Consider the following 23,772-nt stretch of genomic DNA (forward strand, 5'->3'; position numbering starts at 1 on the left):
CAAGTCTAATAAAGTTCATGGACTGCTGGAAGAGAAAGGCAGCAAAGAAATTGCACAGACAAGTGTTGGGCAACAGGGAATACTGAAAAGGAAAGCTGCAGAGGAATTAGAGTAAAAATAACCACCTCAAGAACTTCAGAAAGAAAGCAAAAGCAAGTTAGACAGTGGAATGAGAAGCATTCAAGTGCAACAAGGGAAAACAGAGAAACCAAGCTGCTGAATAACATAAATGAGAAACAAAACAAAACACAAAAAAAAAAAAGAAAAAGAAAATACATATGCATTATTATGTTGCATGTATTATTTTAAAACACATAAATATATAAATGGAAATATATTGAGAAACAACAATAACATAAACTTCAAAATAGGAAGCAAATCTCTTCTGAAGGCAGATCTAGGTTTTGGTTTCCCAAATATCATAAGAACAAAGCTAGATAAAAAGCCTTTTACCTCATTTTAAATGAAATTAGCTCCCTTTATAACTTGTTAACAAAGTTGCTTTTATTGCTGAAGAGCAGGGTAGCACTGAGTGGAAAAAAATACTAAAACAGAAAAAAAAACAGTCTCAATCAGTAAAATACTAAAAAAAGTTTAGAAAAATTAACAGAAGGAATGATTTATTGTAGCTTATCCTGAGCTATGATTTTTAAAAGGTAAGAAATTAGTAAATTTAATTTTTATTAGAAAAAAGAGTCCAATTTATTTTTTTTCACTTTCAATTATATACTTTTTTCCATTTAAAATACTGAAAAATATTTCCTAAGTACTGAAAAGGGATATTTCTAGAATAAAATTCTGCCTACTCACTCTAAGCAAACCCTCTTTAGAGATTCTCTCTGATGTACAGGGATGGGATCAGGAAAGCCAGGGCACAGGTGGAATTGAACTTGGTGAGGGATGTGAAAAATAAGAAGAATGTACCTCTTTAAATACATTGAGCAGAAAAGACAGGCAAAGGAGAGTGTATCCTCTCTGATAAATGAAAAGGAAGAGCTGGCCTCCTCAGACATGGAAAAGGCTGAGGTACTTAACAAATTTCTTGCCTCAGTCTTCATGGCCAGTCAGGCTTTCAGGCTTCTCATAACTCTCATGTCCCTGAACTTCTCAGTCGGCTTCAGAGGAGCAAAATCTACCCCAGTAAGAACAGAGCAAGTCCAAGACCTCCAGGCTGAAATCCATGCAAGTCTATAGAGCTCAATGACATGCATCCGGGGCTGTGAAGGAACTGGCTGTTGTAGTTGCCAAGCCACCCTCCATCATATTTAAAACACTGTAGCCGTCAGGTGAAGTCCACAGTGACTGGAAAAAGGGAAATGTTGCTCCCATACTCAAGAAAGTGAGAAAAGAAGACCTAGGGTCAGCCAGAAGACAGGCTGGTGAGCCTTACCTCTGTGCCTGGAAAGATCATGGAGCAGATTCTCCAGGAAAAGATGTTGAGGCAAATGCGAGATGAGAAGGTGATCCAAGACAGCCAGCACGGCTTAACCAAGGGCAGATCATACCTGGCCCATCTGTCAGCCTTCAATGATGGAGTGACAGCATCAATGGAGAAATGAAAGGTAACCGATGCCATCTACCCGGACTTATGCGAGTGCTTTGACATGGTCCCACATCACATTCTTATCTCTAAATTTTAGACATATATGGATTAGATCCACTATTTGGTGGATAAAGAATAGGTTGGATGGTCGTAGCTAGAGGGTTGTTGTCAATAGCTCTATGTCCAAGTGGAGGCCAGCCACAAGGGTGTCCTCCAGGGGTCTCCAGCGGAATGAGGGAGGTGACTGTCCCGCTCCACTTTGCCCTTGTAAGGCCCCACCTGGTACACTGAGTCCAAGCCTGGGGTCCTCAGTACAGGATTGATGCGAAGCTGTTGGAGCAGGTCCAAAGGAGGGCTGTGAAGATGCTCAGAGGGCTAGAGTGCATCTCCTGTGAAGACAGGCTTAGGGAGTTGGGCTTCTTTAGCTTGAAGAAGACAAGAATCTGGAGAGACCTCATTGTAGCCTTCCAGTACTTGAAGGACACTTACAAGCGGGAAGGGAACTGACTTTTTCCCCTGTTTTATTGTGGCAAGACAAGAAGGAATGGCTTAAATCTAGAAGAGGAGAGATTTACGTTAGATGTGAGGAGGAAATTTTTCACACAGAAGATGCTGAGGTGCTGGAATAGGATGCCCAAAGAGGCTGTGGATTCCCCATCTCTGCAGGTATTCAAGGCCAGGTTGGATGGGATTCTGGACAGCCTGATCTAGAGGCTGGCAACCCTACCCATGGCAGGGAGTGGACCTAGATGATCAGGTCCCTTGTGACTTAAGCCATTTGTGATTCTGTGATTTATTTCACTGCAGTTGCCTATTTATCCTTTCTTCAATCAACATAATTGCTGGGAGAATTTTATATAACCTGAAGGTCTATTCACTTTTAAATTTTGTTCTCTTATGTTCATTCCTTCCACATTCACTCTGGTACTGCAATTTGTAATAAAATATCCTTAACCTAGAGAGTAACTGGTCTGCTACCATGTACATCTAGGTAGACAATACCTAGTTAAAAAATTAACACCAAATTTAAACAATATCAAAATCAAATATTCCAGTTTTTGTTTATACTTTTTATGTATACATGTGTTGAAATACTTTTAGAATTACTGGTTTTGTGTTTTGTTTCTGACTAACCTTACTATACATTTCCACTGACGGTTTATGATTACCATTTAAATCATCAGCTTGAGTGAAAGAAAAAGTTTCCTCTCATGGTAAGTTTAAAAATATATTTAACATGCCCTTGTAAGGTTTGTATTTGAAACTCAACACATCTCTCAAATAAGTAATTCCTGTAGTTCTGATTCCAAAGGAAAACTGTGAAAGATACAGGCATTTAGGCAAAGCAAAATAAATGTACATTTGAACAACACATTGTACTTTTACTATGATCGAGTATAACTCAAATACTGAGATCAAACACAATTGTGAATATACCAAATGTCTAACTTTGGTGCAGCATACCACAATTAATTTTGTTACAAGTGTCTGGCCATAAATCAGATTTTAATGGTGATTTTATATCTCATTATATTAATGTTTTCATTACATAAAACTCTATGGTGATATGAAGCATATTTGGTATCATTACTTTAAACACGCAGTTAAGTAATCTGACTGAGAGCTAATCTTCCAGAACACTGAGAAAATTCAGAGTTTCAGATAAGCGTACTGCTCTTAATTCTAAGTGATAAATTCAGAATCATTTGGAAAGAATTTATGAATCACAGACACTTCACACTTGAAGGAAAAGAAAATGTGAAGTACAGCGTTTTAACTCTGCTATCATTTTAATCCTTAATTACATACCTTTCCCTACAGCTTTAGAAATTATTTCAGAGCTTTTCAAAATTACCTTATTACACTGATTTTCTGTAAAAAATATTCTCAATAAAGGATATTATAGCACATCAAAAACGATAGAGGAAAAGTCTTAAAATTTGGGCATCTTTACTCTGAGAGTAAGGCATAAGGGGATGAACAAATAGAAAATAGAGAAGAAGCAGAAATGAAAAATAACCCAAAACAAGCAAACAAAAAGATAACAGCAAAAAAAATCTACATTGAAAACAAAAATAACTGAAGGTCTGCCCCCTAGCTGCTGTAAATGATGGATATAAATCTTCAATACAGCTGTGCTGATTTGTATTTGAAGAGCATTCCTGCCCTCAGAAACTGCACTCAAAAGCTTGTAACAGAGAATCCAATTTCACACTGGAAGTATTTTATATGAGTTTCTTTTAGTGCCAGAGGTAAAATGTAGCCAAAAAAAGGAAAGAAAAAAAACCCCATAGCTGCAGAGCTTAAGCAGTGAGTCCAGAATTAACCAGAAATAACAAAACCCTTTCAACTGGAACATTACTTTATACTTCAACAGGTTAGAGTGGGCATGTATACATAAGGGACAATGCAATGACTTTACATGAAAGGAAAGTTTTACAAAAGGATAATACTGCTCCCTGTCCCCTTCTTCTCAAGAAACAGCTTTTCTTAAGCATTTTAAATTAGCGTAAGGTAATAGGTTTATATCAAGAGACGAAGTGCTCAAAATGTTGTTCATCAGGGAAATAAGATTCTTGTTACTAGGAGATGTAATTTAATATTTGCACTTACACAGACACAGAAGACAATGCACATATTGAGTTTCACCATTAGTTACTGCAGGCCAGACAGACTTTCTACGTATAAACTATCAAAGCACCACTAAACTTAAACTGAAATGTTAAACGCAGCAACTTAAATGTCTTTAATCAACATCTGTTGAACAGTTTAGATTTTCTATAGCAGCAGCTATGCTTTAATATAATTAAATGTCTAAATAGGAAGTAGAAATAATCTGAAGTAGTTCTGTGTTTGAGATAGCTTCTTCTGGTATGAAAAGTTACCCTTTTCTTCTGTTTTAAATTTTTCTACTGAATTTCCTTTTTACGTACATGTCCTGCAAAATGACAGGCTGGCATGTGTAACACAACTTGGTTCTATTATCAACACTTTAAAAAAATAGGAAGATGATTATATAGTAAATCTATGACACAAAAATTGTATTTCCCAATTCAATTTTTTATTAGGTTATTGATGCCTGGGATGTATTAAGCTATATACCCATGCTTGCTTATTTAGCTTTCTTCATTTTTTACTTACTGGAAAAGCCTTGATGAAAATATTCGTGAAGGATCTTCATCATCCTTTTCTTCATCACAAAATAATTCATTTTAATATCCTAAGTATCCATTTGTAGGTGATCTGCTATGGCAATGTCACTGACAAATCTTATGCTATACTAAAACTGATAGAACACCTGTAGTATTTCATTTCTGATGTATACTTCTTCACTTTTTAAGCCACACATTATCTCAAAGATTTATATATGAAGGTGAGAAGTTTCAGCAACTGTCAGATGCACTTCCAAAGCACTAAGCCCTTGTAGCTCCATGTTCCCTTCCCACATGAAATGTGCACTCTTTCCATAAGCAAGTTTGCAAGATACTAAATAAAACCTTCGGATAAGCAGTATGTTAGAAGCTTTTCACTAATGACCAGTTTAAAGTCCTATACTTAATGGCTATATCTCAATGTATATTAATGGGCTGACAAAAATTAATTACTGTAATAATTCCAAAACCTGTAAAAATACAAAGATACATTCATCTTTCTCCTGAAGAACACGTGCATAACTTTCATTACAGAATTCTTCTAGAAAACATGAGTAATCCGCACTGCTTACCAATGACACTACAGCAGTCTGACAACACTTCCATTTTCATTTCCGTTCATAAAAAGGCAGAGAGTGGTAATGGTTCAGACTTTGTAAAGGGTCTGGTGATGGCTGAAAAAAAGCACCTGACACAGAGAAGAACGTATTCCAGAGCTAAGCATATTAAAATTTCATTTTTGACTGCTCCACTTAAAGAATTTTCAGTGTAATACAGCAAGTTAAATCCACAGTCTATGAGTAGTGTTGCAATTCATACATTCTAAGATAGAGGTTGAGCTATATTAATTTACATAAAATGATAGCATACAAAAATTACTAATGAAATGAGCTAACAGTGAAAACTGCTTTACACTTGAAATGTCATGAAAGAAATCATGTTTTGTGAATCTGACACTATTTATAAGACTCACTTCCAGGGATAATTCACAATGATGATTTCTTCAGCAACTAAATTAGCAAACTCCTGTTTTCTATTACCTTCCTATGTAGTCTAGATTTCATACTTTGAAGTACTTCACTTTTGTATAACTGCTTACTGTCACATCCACCTCATGACATGCAAAAAGTCCCAAGCTCTCAAAAGTCATGGATTTTTTTAAATAAACATTCAAATCAAGCTATTTATGACTTCCTTGACAGCCATGAGAAAAATCCAGACTTAACCATAGATTAAGATTTTTGGATAGGTCACAGCAGGTATTTCACTTCAATTTAAAATCTAATTTTACATATTCTCAATCCTGCTTATCAGCAAGCAGCTGCTTTAAAGACAAGTAGATTAGAAATTTATGCAGCAGCTTCTCGTGCTCACTGAGGAGCAGCAATAGGCACTACAGAAATCACAGTACAGAAGTTCCTTGGGTGTACAGTCATTTTAGCATGGGGTAAACCCAGAGCAACAAAGGCCTCTGAGCCCATCTGGGGACATGAAGGGAGATTTCTGCTGTCAAGCCAAGGCATATCGTACGTAGTGAGCCTGATTTTTCTCTCAGATAAATAAGGGTTTACACTGGCATAATTACCTTTAGCAGATTTACTGCTGGTTTACTCCTAAGTAAATGGCAAATAGGCCAATATTTCTTTCACATATAAAAGACTAAACAATTTTATGCCATTCTTTCTTTTCACTTTCCAAGAACTGCTTCACTCCATTCTCTTTCTTTCACTTTGATCTTAGCACTGTGGCTGGTTGGGCATTAAAAATTAAAGTCAGGTGTGCTAGAAGGAAGTGAATTAGATTCAGATTCCATTCTGAAGTTGCACTTATTCTACTCATATTCAAACATACCATTGCTGATTCTACCACCAAGAAATATATCCTACTTGGCAACAAGAAAATTATCAAAGCAATCTGACCAAATTAGTGCTACAAGCTTTGGCTACATCTGGTAACAATAATATAAAGGGAGAAGTATGAAGATAACAATTCTCATTTATCATTGCCATTAAACTTATCTTCATGCATACTCAAATCTTTGAACTTCATGCTTTAATATAGCCAGTAAGAGCTTCACTCAAAGGTGAGAGGTGATGCTTTTCCAAAAGTGATAAAATATCCAATTTAGTAAGGAGACCCTAGTCACAAAGACTAGTTTATTCCAACAGTGATGGATCACTGCTGAAAAAGCATGACTGACAACATCAAGGTGCTCTAACAATGCAGAAGTTAAGGAACTTATTTGTAACAAAAGAACAAAATCTTTATATACTAGAAAATTGGGAAAAAAAAACCACAACAATTTATACATAAGCTTATTTTTTATATTAAGAAATGTCTCTTTTTATTTCCAATATAACAAATGTGGCTATATATAAGGTCAAGTTGCTTATCCTATCAATAAGGTAAGCAAAAGCAACAGAATTTACTTCTGTATTTCAAATGTTTAGAATGCTTTACCACGTTAGTATGTTATTGTCATGACACTGCTGAATATCTCATGTATCAGACTGACAAAACCAATCCAATCTAAATAGTCCGAAATTCATACATAAAATGCATCAGATTTTCAAAAATTTCAGATCACTCAAAATTTTGAACTCTCCTTTCATGGTTTTTACAGTAAATCATTAGCAAGCTGATGAACTTATTTTCCTAAGAAGCACTTCCTGTAAGTGTATGAACTGTAATGTTCAAGAAAATTTTAGCTTTAAATATGTTAAAAATTAGTTTGTTCTGTTTTTGAAAATCTGGTAGCAACATGCTCTAAAGTGTAATATAAACATGATAAAGTCATGCTGAACATTCATTTAGATTCAAGAGTACTACTTTGCATATATGTAGTTTTAAAAAAAGTAAAAGTTGAACTTTTTTTTTTGAACTAATGTCCAGTATTTACTTTTAATGACAAATCTCAGTATGAATGTTGCATTAGTTTAAATGAAAATAATATGCACATTTTTTCGCTCAGTTTTGTAAACATCCTCACTTTGTCTTAAAAGAAATTACAGCCTTAAAACAAAACATTATTATTTGTGTTTTGTATTAACAAAAATCTGCCCAAACTAATAGCATCACCAACTGCTTCCTTTCTGCACGTAGCTGTAAGAAACACACATAGTAGCCTCGATAGGATGCACAGTTCCCATCTTCATAAAAGACTGCCTTGAAGATGACAATGTAATTATTCCAAAAGGAAACAATACAAACTGAACTTTTCTACTAATACTGATATAATCATAGTTTTATTTGTAAAAAACTGCAATATATGCATTAAAATAGTTGCTTTACTTAAAGCATCCAGTTTGCCACCTTATATATTCTGAAGCTAGACCTGTGCATTTAACATGCATGTGTTTGGACCAAAGAATAGGTCCAACAAGGTAATCAAATCCAGCAGGTGTAGGATTGGGACTCTGGCAGTACTTCCTCTGCTCAGCTTAAAAAAAAAAAATGGCAGCCACAGCCAAATCATACAATGTCAGAGAAGAGGAGAAGCCATCCAACCCCCTTCCTTCCTATTGCAGAAGTACTCACTGCAGTTTGGTTTGAAAGAGCCTGTAGATAAGACAGCCAAGCTTTTTAGGCTTGGGCAAAACTTTGTTTCGTACTCTGCTTTTTGAAGGATTTGATTTTGTGTCACTTGAAAGAGTCATCAAGGATTCTCAAAGATAAACAGCTTGAAGGTATAAAAGCCTGAACTTATCATAGAATCATTGAGTATACTGAGTTGGAAGGCATCCACAAGGATCAAAGTCCAACTCCTGGCTCCACACAGGACAGCCCAAAATCCAAACCCTATGTCTAAAAGCACTGTCCAAACACTCCCTGAACCCTGACAGGTCAGGGCCATGCCCACTGTTCTCAGCAGCCTGTTCCATGCCCACCACCCTCTGGGGTAGAACCATTCCCTAACCCCCTGATAAAGATCCCAATCCTCCCCTGACAGATCCATGCTGTTCCCTCGGGTCCTGCCACTGTCCCCAGAGAGCAGAGCTCAGCGCTGTGAGAAGCTGCAGGGCCATTAGACCTCCCCTCATCTGCTCTGCTCTGGGCATAACAAACCCAGGGACATCAGCCCATCATGTTGAGATTGCTAGGAAATAGGCTGTCACTCAGAGTTGCAGCTCCAAAAGCAGTGAACCACATGAATGCACTGTCAGGATGATCTACATTATCCCAAAGATGTTTGGTGGCTTGTTGCATAGTTCACCTTTTCACCACATCAGAGAAGCAAAGGAACCAGGTTACAAGGAAGGGAAGGAACTGACCCAAATTAGCTACCTCATCAAAATAAAAAGCAGCACTAAAACTTCTTTATTGACTCTCTGAAGAAAAGGATTGAAATCAATCAGGTAAAAGCACTGCAGACCATGAAGCCTGGAGCAAGGTGTGTTCCCTGAACACACATAGTGTTAGCAGCTGAGAAAAAGAAAAAGTCATGACTGGGATGGGGTACATCTCAGACAAAAAGCACAGTGGTTGTTGGTAAATCTATCTTTGCACGTTTGAAAAATGAGGATTTTTAAAAAGGAAGATGAGAATGTATTTACGAGCGTTTCTTCAACTGTATTTTTCCAGTCTCCTACTTTTACAAATCTAGACACTCAAAACAAGAACATCTTTCTTAACAAGTACTACAAATGAAGATATAAAACTGATCAATGTTTAAATCTTCTACATAATGCTTATTTCTTGCATTTTAGGAAATAAACACTTCCATACAGTTACCATAGCAATTTATGAGATTGCATGTGTCCCTAGGATCTCAGCACTTTTTTACTCACACAGACATACAGAACATGGTGAAAACAATGAAGATATCATTCTGTAGGAGCAAGTGCCAATCACTTTGCTAGGTAATTTTAGTAATAAATTAAATAGTCTCAAAGGACTCGTTCAGAAACAGGAATTATTTTTAATGCTTCATATAATAACCATTTTAATTTGCCATAAAATGTTGCGTGCAAGAACTGCTCAGGGTCAGGACAGTCAGGGGAAAATGAAACAGTTTCATATTAATTAGACATGGGTCCTTTCCACAGCAAATTCATCACAGCATTTGCCCTGTATTGATTTGAAAAACAGAAAGTAATCATAGCATTTAAGATGCTGTAATTTCCTTTCCTTTTTTTTTTTTTTTTTAAACTTTTTAGATTTAATATTTGTTGCTTTTTTTAATTTTTATTTTCATTTTGATATAACACTAATTGTCTTCCAAACAAATGCCTAATATTTCAGGTAAATTTTCTAAATTTTTCTAAAAATAATCTAAATATTAGGTCATTTTTTAAAATTATCAGAAAAATCTTTGGAGAAAAATATTTTATTAGTTTATAAATGAGTGTCAAATACATTTTTCTTTTCTGAATACAATTGTCCTGTCAGAGCTCTATGAGAAGAGTCATTAGTAGCTACGTAGCTGATTCATCTCATTTAATTTGTAATCTCATTAGCTTTAAGGATCTTTGGCATTTCTGTTGTAAATATTGTCTAACAAGCAGTTGTGAAAGAAATGGATTATTTCACTGCTCGAGGGAGAAATGAGGAGCTGGTGGCCCTTTTTCGGAAGGGAAGTTAAAAACCAGAGGCCAACAGCAAAACCCTGATTTCACTGAAAGTAGGATTCATCCTCAGCAGACAGCATAGCATCCAAACACACAAGAAAACAACAGAATCTCAGCCCTGTGTAATTTTTTTTCTCAGTTTTTTGTTTGATTGTTTTTCTTTTTGTTTTTTGTTTTGTTTTGTTACATTCTCTAACGACTTTTAATTCCACAGTAGGTTTCTGTGCAATTTCACAGAAAAAAATATATATATTTCTTAAGCAACTTTGATTCTTCCTTATCCTTTTTAGATACATAGGTAATAATTTCCTAAATACCTATTGCGTTCTTCTGTAAGTTCCAGATATGACAACTTCTGCTTTTTTCTTGCCCTGTCACATTGCACAAAATTCAGTTTTTCACACTTGAAAAGAAATTTCCTCTAACTCAATTGAAAAGATAGTAATACTCTTCACTCAGTTTCAAATTCCCAGCATGTGAGTTGGCTGCTCCTTCAGCATGAATAAACTTCGGATCTTACTTAAAGATAACTTTGTTAATTAGTATTGACATTTCAAAGCCAAATGGCAGCTTCCTTCCTCATCAATAGTACTGGTGTTACACACGGTATGAAACCCTTATGTAAGTATCTCATTGATTGCAGTCCTACTTTGCAAATGCCATACTGCTTTTAAGAGCATTTCTTTGTGTTACATATAATCTGAGCCTTTAACTATTCAGTGTAATTCATACAAATGTACAAAGAATCCTCTAAAAACTAGATAAGCATAGCTTGATCTGGAATACCACCTGTTATTCATGCTTAATTATTCATCTCTAAAATGTTGCATACACATACACATTTACTACTACCCAAAAAAATGACTTATTGATCTCTCATTACTCTATTTCACCATGTTTTAGATCTGTCATACAAAATACAAACAGCACCCTTTGTTCATATAACTACGGTTTATATGCATGAGTGAATGTACGCTTCATAAGTAAATACAGTGTTTTAATTAATAACGTATGTAGCAGTGCAATTATACTACTGTGCTGAAAACTGCACAAATGTAAGTAAACAACACAGTATCTCTTCTAGGTGAAGTCAATATTTCTTCACTTCCTTGAGGGCCCATGATTTACAATATGCAAAATGATTCTGATATTCCAAATTCACCATGTTTACAGAACTCACATTAGGTAAAACAGTTTTTAGATTTTAGTAATTTCATGAAACTTCAAGGAATTCAGTGATTTTCTCATGGAAAGATAGTGATTGCCTTCAAATAGCTCACTAGTCAAAGGGGTTCAATCCAGCTGTTCTCCTTTTGAAGTGAAGATTTGAACTAAAGCAGCAGTTTCAAGCAGGTCATTGAGAGAAAAAAAAAACAACTTGCCAGGCTTCTAGCTTTAGCAGTAAATAGTAAATTCATTTGAAAAGATGGTAAAGACTGGAAACTTTTTAAAGATCGTGGATTTCAATGTCCAAGGACTTACTTGAACTTGTTATAGCTATGATTTTAGTCTGGATGAACATTAAGGTTCATCTTTACTGAGTGAACTTATATTAGGTCAGATTTTAATAGTGAACTTTTAAACTTGTAAGTTTTGCACTGGTTACAAAAACAAAAACAAAAAGAAATAAAAGTATTAAAAAAAAAAAAAGGGAAATGATAACTGCTTCTGATCTTCACGATGTTCTGCGTCTCAGTGTACAGGCCAGGTGCATCCAAAGATATGCTGCTTCGGTTTGAGGTCACTTTGTATTTATCCATCTATCTTCAATTTGTAGCATACACAACTTTTAAGGATTCAAGGCTAAGTGGTTGTCTAGAATCACCAGAGATCCATTTTCATTAGAACATATCAATAACAACCTGGGATTAACTGATGAAACTATGAAAAAAATTAAAAGCTGCTTCAGTAAGCAACGTGCTTTTTATGTGTCGAGAGCAAATGTAAGAATTTCTTCTCTCTCCTGAACCACCCTGCCTGCAGAAGATTCAGTTTCTGTTGTGTTCACAGCTAGAATTCCCATGCCAAGTGATAACACCATAACACCAATGCAAATTTCTAAACACAAGACTCATTTGATTTCGCTACTATATTCCTAATCTAACATGATGCAAATTTACTATCCTTTAGAAGACAGCTAAGAGTAATACATACAAAGCAAGACATACAACACAGTTTAACACAAACTGGACAATATCACATAGTGTGCACAGTCCAGCCATTCCAAGTACAGATTCCAATTATTACATTAGAGCTAAGACTTTATGACATTTCCTACAAATGCTAATTAGCTGGTAGGTTAGGGCCCTCAGTCATGTAGCACTTCATCAATCACAGAGCTTAAACTATTAAAGATGGAAACTAACATTTTACATGAAAAGTTGTATTGCAAGTCAAAGTAGAATATATTAGCCTCCTTTACATGACTTTCTTTTACAACAATTCCCACAAAAGAATTTCCACAAGCTGTTGTCCTAATATGATCCAGCTCTACATTCTCCATTCTGTTCTTGTCTCACAGCTACTGTTCTCAACACAGACTCAAAAACTTCAGTGTGTGTCTGTGCACATGCGTGTGCATACACAAATATCTACAAATTCCTAGAGTACAAAACACACCAGTTATAGTCACTATATGAAAGAGAAAATTTGGGGAAAAAATGGATATTAAAACAGTTGTCATCCAGTTCAACAGTTCTGCCCCTCAACCTACACCTCAGACATATTCATAGAACTTTGCACATTCTGGTAAGAAATATATAAAGAATTCTGAGGTCTGCCCCTCAGCATGCTAAACTGACAGATATGAGGTGTAAGACTAGCTTTGCCAGGTTAAACAGGGCTATTAAAACAACATACCCAACTTTACTGGCACTAAAATGAAACAGTGGTGCCAAAGATTCTACAAGAAAGAAATATTAAGTAATATTGCACCCCTGACATTGACATAAGTTTATTATTACTCCATACCAATCTACCTTGATCCAAATCCTCTGAATGCTTGCATTTCCAGAATTTGGACTCCTTTAGGCCTACAAATTATACTAAATAGCGTGATATTTTTTAAATTTGCTTTAAAAATACACCAAAATCAACAAATGGAAGGACAACGCATCATTAGCTCATTATCTCATTAAACTTTTGTGCAAAAAAAACGCCTTCTGTATGTTCCTATGCCATCCTGTTTGTTCTGGTTTGTTCCCTATATTTTTGTTTCCTTCACATTTTTTAGTAAGGAGCCTTCATGAGAAGGCATCTTATTCTCTACGTGAAACAGCTATCTAAAAAGAAGAAAATTCTATATTTGAAAATGAGCTTTCCTGGTTTTGCTTTGGAGTCCTTTGTATTTTGCAACATAGTGGATAGTAGTAATGTAATGTATACAAGAGAAAGAACATAGAATTAGAAACTTCTACATATTCCTTCCCAGTCATTTCAGGTTATTACTAACTGAAATTTTAACTACCGTATACACATTATTCCTTCTTCAATTACAGAAATACAACCTGTAAAATAAATACTGTTTTTAAGCTGAATGTAACACTTGAACAGAGCAAGGAAAAATGTAACTATCTATACTGCATCAACAAAGGCAACAAAATAGTAGGTTATTCATCTGTACTCATGTCAAAGCTAAATTACATAGAGAAAATCTGTCCCAGAAAAAAAAAAAATTATATTTATATAATGATTTGGGGGGGACTGAAAAATCACAAGAAATTCATTTTCAAAAGTGGTTTTATGAGAGTAATAAATGGTGCAACGTCCTACTGGAATGCAAAGGACAGACAATCCACTAGAGGGCCTAACTGTTTCAGCTTGCATGTAATCTGAGGAGGAGCACAGCACCTGCACTGACTTCAGCACACGCACACGTGCTTTATTAGCAGATTAATTTCTAAGTATTCAACAACCAAATGTATGGCCATCATCATTTGAAGTGAAAACAATAATGGAAGAAGTGTCTAGATCAGAAAATGAGCAATAATTGGAGAAATTGAAGAGGAACAAGGAATCCAGGAAGAAGTAGAAGATGGAAACATAATAGACTTATGTAAAGAATGAAATAACAGTAATCAATATATAACAATACTTTTTAACAAAATATATTCTCAGATATGGTTGCTATTGGAAAGATACGTTGTCAAAACTGGGAAGAAAAGAGGTACATCTGAGAACTCAGAATCATTAATGTTGGAAAAGACAACTAAGGTCCAACCATCAACCCATAACCATCAGGCCCACCAAACCATATCTCTAAATGCCACATTTATCCTTTTTCTTTAAAATCACCAGGAGCAGTGACTCCACCACATTCCTGGGTAGCCTGTTCCAAACTTCTTTCTTAGATGATAACGTACACTACTTAGACTATTTGAGAATCCCGGCACAATGACAATTTTGACCATTGAATCCACATCCCTCCTACTCATCCATTTTGTTTATCATTGTATTTCATCAAAATACAATGTCAAATGCAGACAGAAGAGAAGCACACATAAGCAACAGGAATTATATATGAAATCCAGAGGAAAATCTCTGTAGTATTGTAGAATGTGTCAGCATCATTACTAGTAAAGAAAAGTTTAGGTTACTCTCTGGCAAGAGCTATCTAAAGAATAACTGACAATATGGACTAGACATTCTTTAATTGGCTGCAAATGGAGGAGAGAAAAATCTATTTGATCCCACAAACATTTTCTTCATTTATGCTCTCAAGTGCATCTATATACACTGCAGTGATGCAAACACACACAGTACACACTCTCTAACATAAATCATTTTGTGTGTGTCAGAGAAAGGATACGGTAAGTAAGCACTCCACAACCATATGCAGAATCCAGAGCTACATTCCCAAGAAAGTTCAACCTCACATCTCCACCACAAAGTGGAAACTGTAACAATTAAATCCAACATGCAATGGAGCTAAGTCTGTGGAAAATTAGCAGTAAGAATAATAAGGCTGTTTGAAGTGATCCTGCATTCTGAATATCTGTAGCCCGTCCTGCATAGGAAAAGCAGATAATTGACATAATTTGGGTTCTTTCCCCACTTCCTTTGCTGTCTCTATCAAAGTGTATTTACAGAAAAAAAAGAAGTGTACTAATCTTTCAGAAGTTTCACGTATTTCATTTTGTTTGCATTACTTGGAAAGACTAGTATTCAATGTTAGTATGTATAAAAGAAACCCTGATGGCGAGGAGTAAGATTTGACAGGATTTTTAGGTCTTCACTTAACTGCTAGAATTTTTCCAAAGTGCATCACATAAAAATTTGTAATACAAATAAAATATAATACCACAGGAACAAACTCATGGAAGATAACACATGTTACAGAGCTACTTGACTACTACCAACTTACTCCTTGCAATTTTTGTAATAATTTAAAAGTAAAATGGGTCAAGAAGTGTATTTCCATTGTAGGTGCCTCATGAGTTTTATAACATACCATTTCATCAGTGATCTTACCTTTTTTTGAAGGACATTGATTTTCCTTTCTTTTACTTCCAACATGTCTTTCATATCCCGAATCTCTCCAGCCAGGGTTCCTTTCTCTTCTGTGAGGTCTTGAAGTTGTTTTGTTTTTTTATTGAGAAATGTTTCTTTTTCTTCCAATCGCAACCGCAAGGCATCAACCTACAATAAGTAAATCAAATATATTTGGTTGTTGGTAAGGATGAGAACTATATTTTTCTTTTTTTATTTGCTTTTTGTATCACCTAGGAAACATTTCTTTTTTTTTAGTGTAGACTTTCTAACTTTACCTTGGACCAAAGAAATTCAACACGTAGGACTCACTAAAATGCAATTTTAGGAGAATGGAGTTTCAGCAACAAAGGATGAATAGAAAAAAAAGCAGAAAATTTGAAACTCTAAGACTAAAACTCACAAACAAAGATTAAAAAAAAATCATCTCAACTTATTAAATAATTAATTGAAAACAGCACTCTGTATCCTGTACTTGCCCGTTAAAGCCATGAAGCAGGCAACTTGATATTACAGCCACTATCCAAAATTGAGCATAGATCCATAATCTAGAAGTAGAACTATTTAACACAACATACAGGGAAATCATACAGCTCTCAGCTTTTCTCCAAAGTACATCTTGTAAGTCTCTTAACAAATGGGCCTTCCTGTACTTTTCTATAGTAAGCACAATTCCCTGTCAGATAAAACAAGGGGTATTTCAAAGATTTTTCTAAACAGAAGTAACTTAATAAAAGGCCTTCATGGTGTTAAGTGCTCTGGATTCCACTTTGCTTTCCTTATGCAGCCTCTAACTCCCAAACTCGTCAGCATTACCAGAATCAGAGAGCTTATTCTTAGTGAAGGATTTCAGTTTTCCAGAAGGCTAGTTAACACAATGAAGCTTCCAGACAAGGAGAGTAGATACTAAAAATACTATTACAGACTTGCTTCTACATTTGCACTTCTGTTCCATCTAGAGAGACAAAGCCACTATGCAGCACAGAAAGCACAGAGAGGCAACATGGGAATGGAGTACATTTGCAAGGTTTACAAGCTTTTCACACAGCCTTATCATTTCATGCAAAGAAGAGAAGTCAGATAAAAACACTGTAATCATTTGTTACTGCTAAGACAGGTCTCCTTGAAAAGAGGCTGTTTTTCTGATACTGTTTTCCCCTACAGCTCTGAAACTAGGAGGTGTTCACATTAAGTGGATCCATACAGGCTTGTTTTGGCTGCTAGGCACACCATTGAGAAGACAAGGTTTGAACTGAAAATATATGATGTGGCAGTTTAGAATAATTCTCCATCTAGTAGGGAGCTGCAGGAAGTCAGGCGAGTGAGAAATTTTAGATTCACTAATCCAAATTTCAAACATACAGATGTCAGAAAATAAAGAATTAGGGTTTAAAGTTTACATTACCTACAAATTCACAAAGTTTATTCATAGCAAATGGAAATAACTGAAAGAACTTTAACATTAGTTTTGCATTTTCAGGCTGTACAGTTGGAATAGTCACTAAGGGTTGTACACATTAAGCATCCTTTTTTTCTAGTTCATCAGAACATTATTAGAGTACAAAATAATCAACACAAGTCTGATTTATTTTTATTTATATTCTTAGTTTTGTAATTCTAAAGTTATTGTGACCAGAAGTCTTTGCAATGCCATTTTAAAACTTGGCTTGGGACTAATTTAAATGATCTATTGGATCTCAAAATGCATGTTCTTCCTGCTCTTAAAATGGCTCATTGCTTCTCTATACACTCGAAAAGAAAGATTTATGTTCTTCTGGATTTAGTATATTTCTAACATTTTTTTTTATAATATTGTAGTAGTAGTGTCTTGCAGTTTGTAAGCAGTGGGCAGTATTAGATTCAAATGTGACTTTTTAACTTTAAAGAAAGAGTAGTAGCAGCTAACTTTCAGATCCCTTTTAATAAACGCGGAAGACCTCATCTGAAACTCATTACCACATTTATTCATTTTTATACTTAATCACTTATTTGGTGCATGTCGTTAAGCAATCCCTTATGTCAAATCACAAAAATCTCTGCTGTGCCTTTAAGCTGCAGCTGAGAAGCTCATCATAACCTGCAGCAGGAGCTCCAGTAGGAGTTTTCTTCATTCAGGCATTGCAAGTCTCATTTGCCAGCTGCCACTAAAGTAGAGGCTTTGTACTTGACTTTAAAGGGAGTTGGAAGTGATTAGAACCACAGGTAAACGAAGCACTGATACTGCTCCCTGCGGACTGGGATAACAGTAGCTTGCACCCAGACTCGGCTGAGCAGCACTTTCTAATTCAAAAGCCATTCCCCCGTCCTAAAGACTCTGTAGATGGTTCTCACTCTTCACAAATGTATTTGTCCCAAATTTCCAAGGAAATTTTCTTTCAGCAGCTTGTAACAAGACTGTTATTTCTATTCCCTAGCAAACACATGCACATTCAGCCCTCAGGGAGGAAAGAAGGTGCTCCGCTCCAGACAGAGACCTTCCTCATTCTGACCCACAGAGACAAATCATGGTCTTACACCACACACTCTTAGTCAGGGACTCTGACACTTCCATAACAACCTGTGATGTCACGCCTGTGCCACAGCAAATTCACTGTCATCTGCTGCAGCCCTTTCCAAACGAACCGTAGGTCAACCACTGATTGATCTGTTCCAGCTGAAGTTTGAGTTACGAAGAATTAGGAGCAAATTCCTTCCTAAAGAATTTCCACCCTTCTGGTGAAACAGAAACCTTTCTCTGATATGAAGCTACTGGCCTGGGTTGCTGCCAAAGCATTTCCCGGGTTTCAATCCAGATCACAGTGATTCAAATTAATCTTTTGCAATCATACATTTTCCTACTGCTTGCTTTTTTTTTTTTCTTTTTTTTTTCTTTTTTTTTTAAGACTGTATCTTATTTGATGTTCCTTCTTTTCTCCTCTGTGCAATAATATTTTTAACCTATCCTGGGCAAAACTATATACATATCAAAGCCAAGTCCATGCAAGAGCTGAAATTAAGACCTGTAGGATTAGAAAAGGAGACTATTCAGCTCACAGCATAGCTTTTAATGTGTCATTCTTTTCTCCTTGCAGGTACAATCTCCAGCCTGCTTTCTCAGAAAATACTTTTTGAGGGAATCAAATTAGATTGTGCCCTGACACTAACGTTGGGAGGGAAAAAATCTCCTAACTATACCTGTACTTTCTTACATCCTCAAAAAAAACAGTGGGTCAGATATCTTGAAACTGATACAACAAAACTAACTCAAAAAGACCACCTACACAACGAAGTCTTAGATATTTTGACAGAACAAGTTTATCATCTCCCAAACTAACACATACAATAAAGAGCCATTCTAAAATCACAGCTTTGTGCCAGTTTTCAAAGAGGCAAAAGGCTGAGCCAGTGCCAGCCTGGAACAGTGAACAGACAGCTCATCCTGTGTGTGGTCTTAGGTGTACAGATTTATTTTCTATACACAGGAATGCAATGTTAAGATTTATAAGAACATTGGTTATGTCAGTCATTCTTTCCTTCCCTAAATTCTTCCTTCTGTCTTCAGTAAACACAAACCAAGACTTTTACATTTCTCATGACACAAAATAAAACTACCAAAAACTGAACTGCACACAACCTTCCACTATACACTATCTGTTTGGTGCTAAGCATGTATGACATCATTACATATGTCAATTACAAACCTCCAGATGGTGTAAAACCAAAAAGTTGTTAAGTCAACTCCTCATCTTCTGGAAGACAAGAAGCAAAATACAAAATATACTACTGTGTTTAAAGCCAAGATGAATATGCCAGTATTAGAAATATTTTCCCTGCAAATGGTCTCAGTGAAATCACTTCTACCCAAAATAATAAAGCAATGAATATTTTAAATAAAGCGTGCCTGTACACTAGGAGAAATGTCTGCCACTTTTGTTACTCCTTCTTTTATGTCTGTAGCATTTTAAACAACCTGAAAGGAAATTAAATACAGGTCACTCCACAGCATCAGATATATATTTTTATATTTGAAAGAATAAGGATTTCTGGTATACAAAAAACCTTCTCTTTGGCTTTTCACTCAACACTATGTAATTTTAAGAGTCCTTGACTTATTTTTCCCAAGATTTGGCAGTACATTTACTAGTAAAACTTGGCAATCTGAAGAATACCATCATTTTCCAGAAAAATAAAGCAAAAGCAGATCTGATAGCTAGCACATAAAGTATTTCAAAGACTTCTGTCCAAGTAAATTGCTTTTTAATTTTGTCTAAGTTATTTTTGCTCAGCGACTACTTATTTAAACTATTTAATACAATAAACTCTGTCACTTGCTCTAGAAATATACAAAAACTTCAAAACTGGGCTATGCTAAGAAAAGTTCACAAAAGTACTAAAAATTGCCAAATTCGAAGTCAAACCTTATAAATCTTCATGTCATCACCCGTCACTCATGACCAGCTCCAGTGGTGACGTCTATTTCTTGAAGTCCCTTACTGTTAACTGTGTAACTTATATGCCATATATACATCATTTATGAAAGTGGTTTTAGAGTTCCATGTGGAAGTAAAATGTGAAGAAGCACTAACGTGCTTTACTGTTAGAAATCTTTATTGTACCAGAATAAATGAATATATTTAAAGCAAAAGTTTGGTTGTATTACTTTTTTAATTAAAGTAAATCTGAAGCTACTAGTTAAGCACCAAGTACACTGCAGTACCACACCTGGGGTAATAGAAAAAGCAAACTGCAATGCATTGTCTCTCTCCCTCCTAATTCCATTTCTGTTCCAGCACACACTATATTTGCTTTCCCCCAGAGCTCTTCTTCTTCCACTGGAACAGGTTTCCCAAGGAGGTTGTGGATGACCCATCCCTGGAGGTATTCAAGGCCTCGTTGGATGTGGCTCTGGGCAGCCTGGTCTGGTGGTTGGCAACCCTGCACATAGCAGGGGGTTGAAACTAGATGATCATTGTGCTACTTTTCAACACAGGCCATTCTATGACCCTTTGCCCTTTCGTACTATTATTTTCTCCCTTTGTGATGACCACTCCAGGCATTATGGTGTTGCTGACATGATTGTGTACTACCCTACCATATTATGCAGCTCTTTTTAAAGGGATAACTTCAGTTAATCAGAAAAATAACTATTAAAGATCTTAGTACTTGTATCTGTACATTTCTATTTACACAGGGAAATAGAATGTACTGGTATCTTGACAGTGCAGACAACTGAATTCTATATGGTTAATATGCTTACCACTTTCTTATTCCAAATTGAAACTTCAGTGAGTTAACTAGCTTTTTTCCTTATTAGTGGAAAACCACACTTTTAAGCATTATTTCATGAAGGTTCGCCCAGCAGGCAGCTCAGCACCAGACAACACTCTCCAGGTGAGACTGGGGACAGAATCAGGAAGGTAAAGGTGTCAGAACCCACGGGTTGAGATAAAGACACCATACTAGCTAAAGCAAAAGTTGTGCATGCTGGCAAAGCAAAACAAGCAGTTCCTTCACTGCTTCCCATCAGCAGGCAGATGTTGAGGCACCCCAGGGAAGTAGCATTCAACACAAGTAGCGGTTTCTTGGGAAGGCAGATGCTATCACTCCAAACATCCTATCCTTCCTTCTCTAATATCTGAGTATGATGCTATGGATGCAATGTCCCTTTGGTCAGCCTGGGCCAGCTGTCCATGCTGTGTTCCCCCCAGCTTCTTGAGCACACCTAGCCTGGTCACTGGCAAAAGTACCTGCTGTCTGTCTTCTTTTCACTGAGTTGGTATCTAAGAGCCGACAAATGGGAAGTGGCATAAAGCAGCTGAGCACATTCAAGCTGTTCAGGACACAGTGAGCAACATCATAGAGTGGTTTATAACACAAGATGGGGGATATCGATTCTCATCAGAACAAACTCATAGCATCTCAAACCACTGTCCCCCATGGTGTCACAAGCTCTTTCAATTCCTACAAGCAAGTATGGGACAACTACTTGCTGGCATGATGCATCCATCACTTATCCTCCTTTACCTACTCCTCAAAAGATGGCATCCAGGTGGTCCAAAAAATCTTGGCCTCCCTCCTGACAGCTGTCTGTCACAGTCTCTACTAATCAATCACTGGTTTTTGATTATTTTTTTTAATTAATTTTCTTTTTATCCTCACTAGTCCAGACACATCCTATTTTAAAAGAGTAAAATAGTAATACAAATCAGTATTAGACAAACCAGAAAAGGTCTTAGCTGCAACAAAGTGCAGTAAAGATAAGAATGGTTCCCTCTGGTAGTTTGAAACCCATCCTTGTGGAGTACTGTATGCCACAAGGAATTCTGATTGTGTGTGGCTTTTCAATGCAGTCAACTGTTTAATAGCTGTTTTCTTCAATTAAATCTTCGCCTATCCTTGCCACAAAAATTAGGTTTACAGCAAGTAGTCCGAAGTTCAGAATTTAATATTCAGTTCAGTTCCAGCAAATTTTGAAAAACACATGGGAATTGTAACTCATGTGCTAATACTTAAAGTTTTTGTTAATAAAACTTCCAACACTAACCTTACCTCACTGAACTTACCTCACTGATTTTATGCTCACTATAAAACTATGGCTGTCATAATATTTTTGAATTACCGTGAAAGGAAGTCAGACATTCCAGAGTCAATGTTATTTAGCAACATTATGATAGTTATAAATTCAAAATACTTAAAACCAATTTACAAAACTATCAATCCAAGTAGCTTTTTAACTTTTGAAATTTGTCTCCAATAACATTCAAATTTTATTATACTTTAAGAGATTAATAGAAAGTGAATTAAAAGGCCATAATATGCTTTTTTTTTTTTTTAAAGTCAAGCCAATGCACTCTGACTGCTTCATGAAAAAATGTACTGAATTCCATGATAATATTAAAAACAACAATAAATATTTGCTCATTTCATATATGATAAAAATCAAATTTTTATATCAATTGCTTCTCTCAGTTTAATTTTTTCTTAATAGTAAAAGTCAATTCTTGCAAATAGCTGGCATAGCAGTAAGAGTGACTTTTGAAAAGCACACTGAAGTTTATATCTCAGGACATTCAAAGAAGCTGCCAACAGTTGAAGCTCCTCAATCGAACTAGAGTCCGTGTTAGCTTGCAAGGATGAGAGCTGTACACTTGACCTCACTCCCTCTCTCACTTTCATATATCTCAGAGAAGAAAGTTATGATTCACCTTGCTCTGGAACACCTGCTTATGTCACCCACCTGTTTATCAAATATTCCTTCATCGGTAAGTCCAGCTGGCTACAGGCTTGGCTACAGGCTTATCTTCCAGAATATATGGCCAGCTCATAAATACAGTGACATAAAACAGCTTGGGCAATATTTTTCATTTATTCATAATAACACAGAGAACGGAGAAGAAGGTTAAAATAATAAGCTGAACATACATTGTTTACTTTAAATTTAACAGTGTTTTCTTCAAGAAGTATGCCATTTTGGCTTTTGTATCTCTCCTGCCCAGCCCATATTCTCTCAGAGCCCAGGTCATAGGCTTTTCTCTGGAAACTGCTGCATTTGTCTCAAGACTGTAGGTGCTTCTAACTGCCTGTAATCTCTTAGATTAAAAAATGTCTGATTTTTTATAAGCTGCCTCGGATATTTCAAGTGAAGAAACACCATCTCAGTTAGCCTATATTTCTACGTAAGTCTGCTGGTGTGTCTAGATGCAAGGATGATACACAGCAGGGAGCAGAATGCCTCTTGCAAGCCTGCCAGTCCAATCTGAAGCTCTGCACTTTCTTTAGGACTGGGACCTGCAGCAGTGCATAGGGAACTGAGCCCAGGAAAGAAGAGTGAACCTCTCATAGCGAGGGCCCCTGCAATGAGTCAGATCCATGAGCAAGTCTAATAAAAATCTATTGCATGTGTGATCTGTGCATAAACAGAAAGGCAGAATATCATGCTGGGTTTGCTGCACAAACACAGCTAGTGAACCCCACACATTACATTCCTGCACAGGTGATGTACAATAAGGCATCCATCCATCATCTAGTTCATACATATATATGC

General features: G+C 36.1%; 1 protein-coding gene across 6 annotated transcripts in view; it reads right to left on the reverse strand.

Moving 5' to 3' along the window:
- ERC2 (ELKS/RAB6-interacting/CAST family member 2) overlaps positions 1-23,772 on the reverse strand; it is a 424,274-nt gene that overhangs the window by 279,437 nt on the left and 121,065 nt on the right. For all 6 annotated transcript variants that reach the window (XR_008205671.1, XR_008205672.1, XR_008205673.1 and 3 more), the window contains one exon: positions 15,732-15,899. Coding sequence is in view for 3 of the 6 variants with exons in the window: in XM_052678735.1 (XP_052534695.1) it covers positions 15,732-15,899 (168 nt within the window). In the remaining 3 variants the exon portion in view is untranslated. The remainder of the gene's footprint in view (positions 1-15,731; positions 15,900-23,772) is intronic.

Source organism: Tympanuchus pallidicinctus, unplaced genomic scaffold (genome assembly GCF_026119805.1).
Source record: "Tympanuchus pallidicinctus isolate F22 unplaced genomic scaffold, pur_lepc_1.0 scaffold17, whole genome shotgun sequence".
In the NCBI taxonomy this organism is placed as follows: Eukaryota; Metazoa; Chordata; class Aves; order Galliformes; family Phasianidae; genus Tympanuchus; species Tympanuchus pallidicinctus.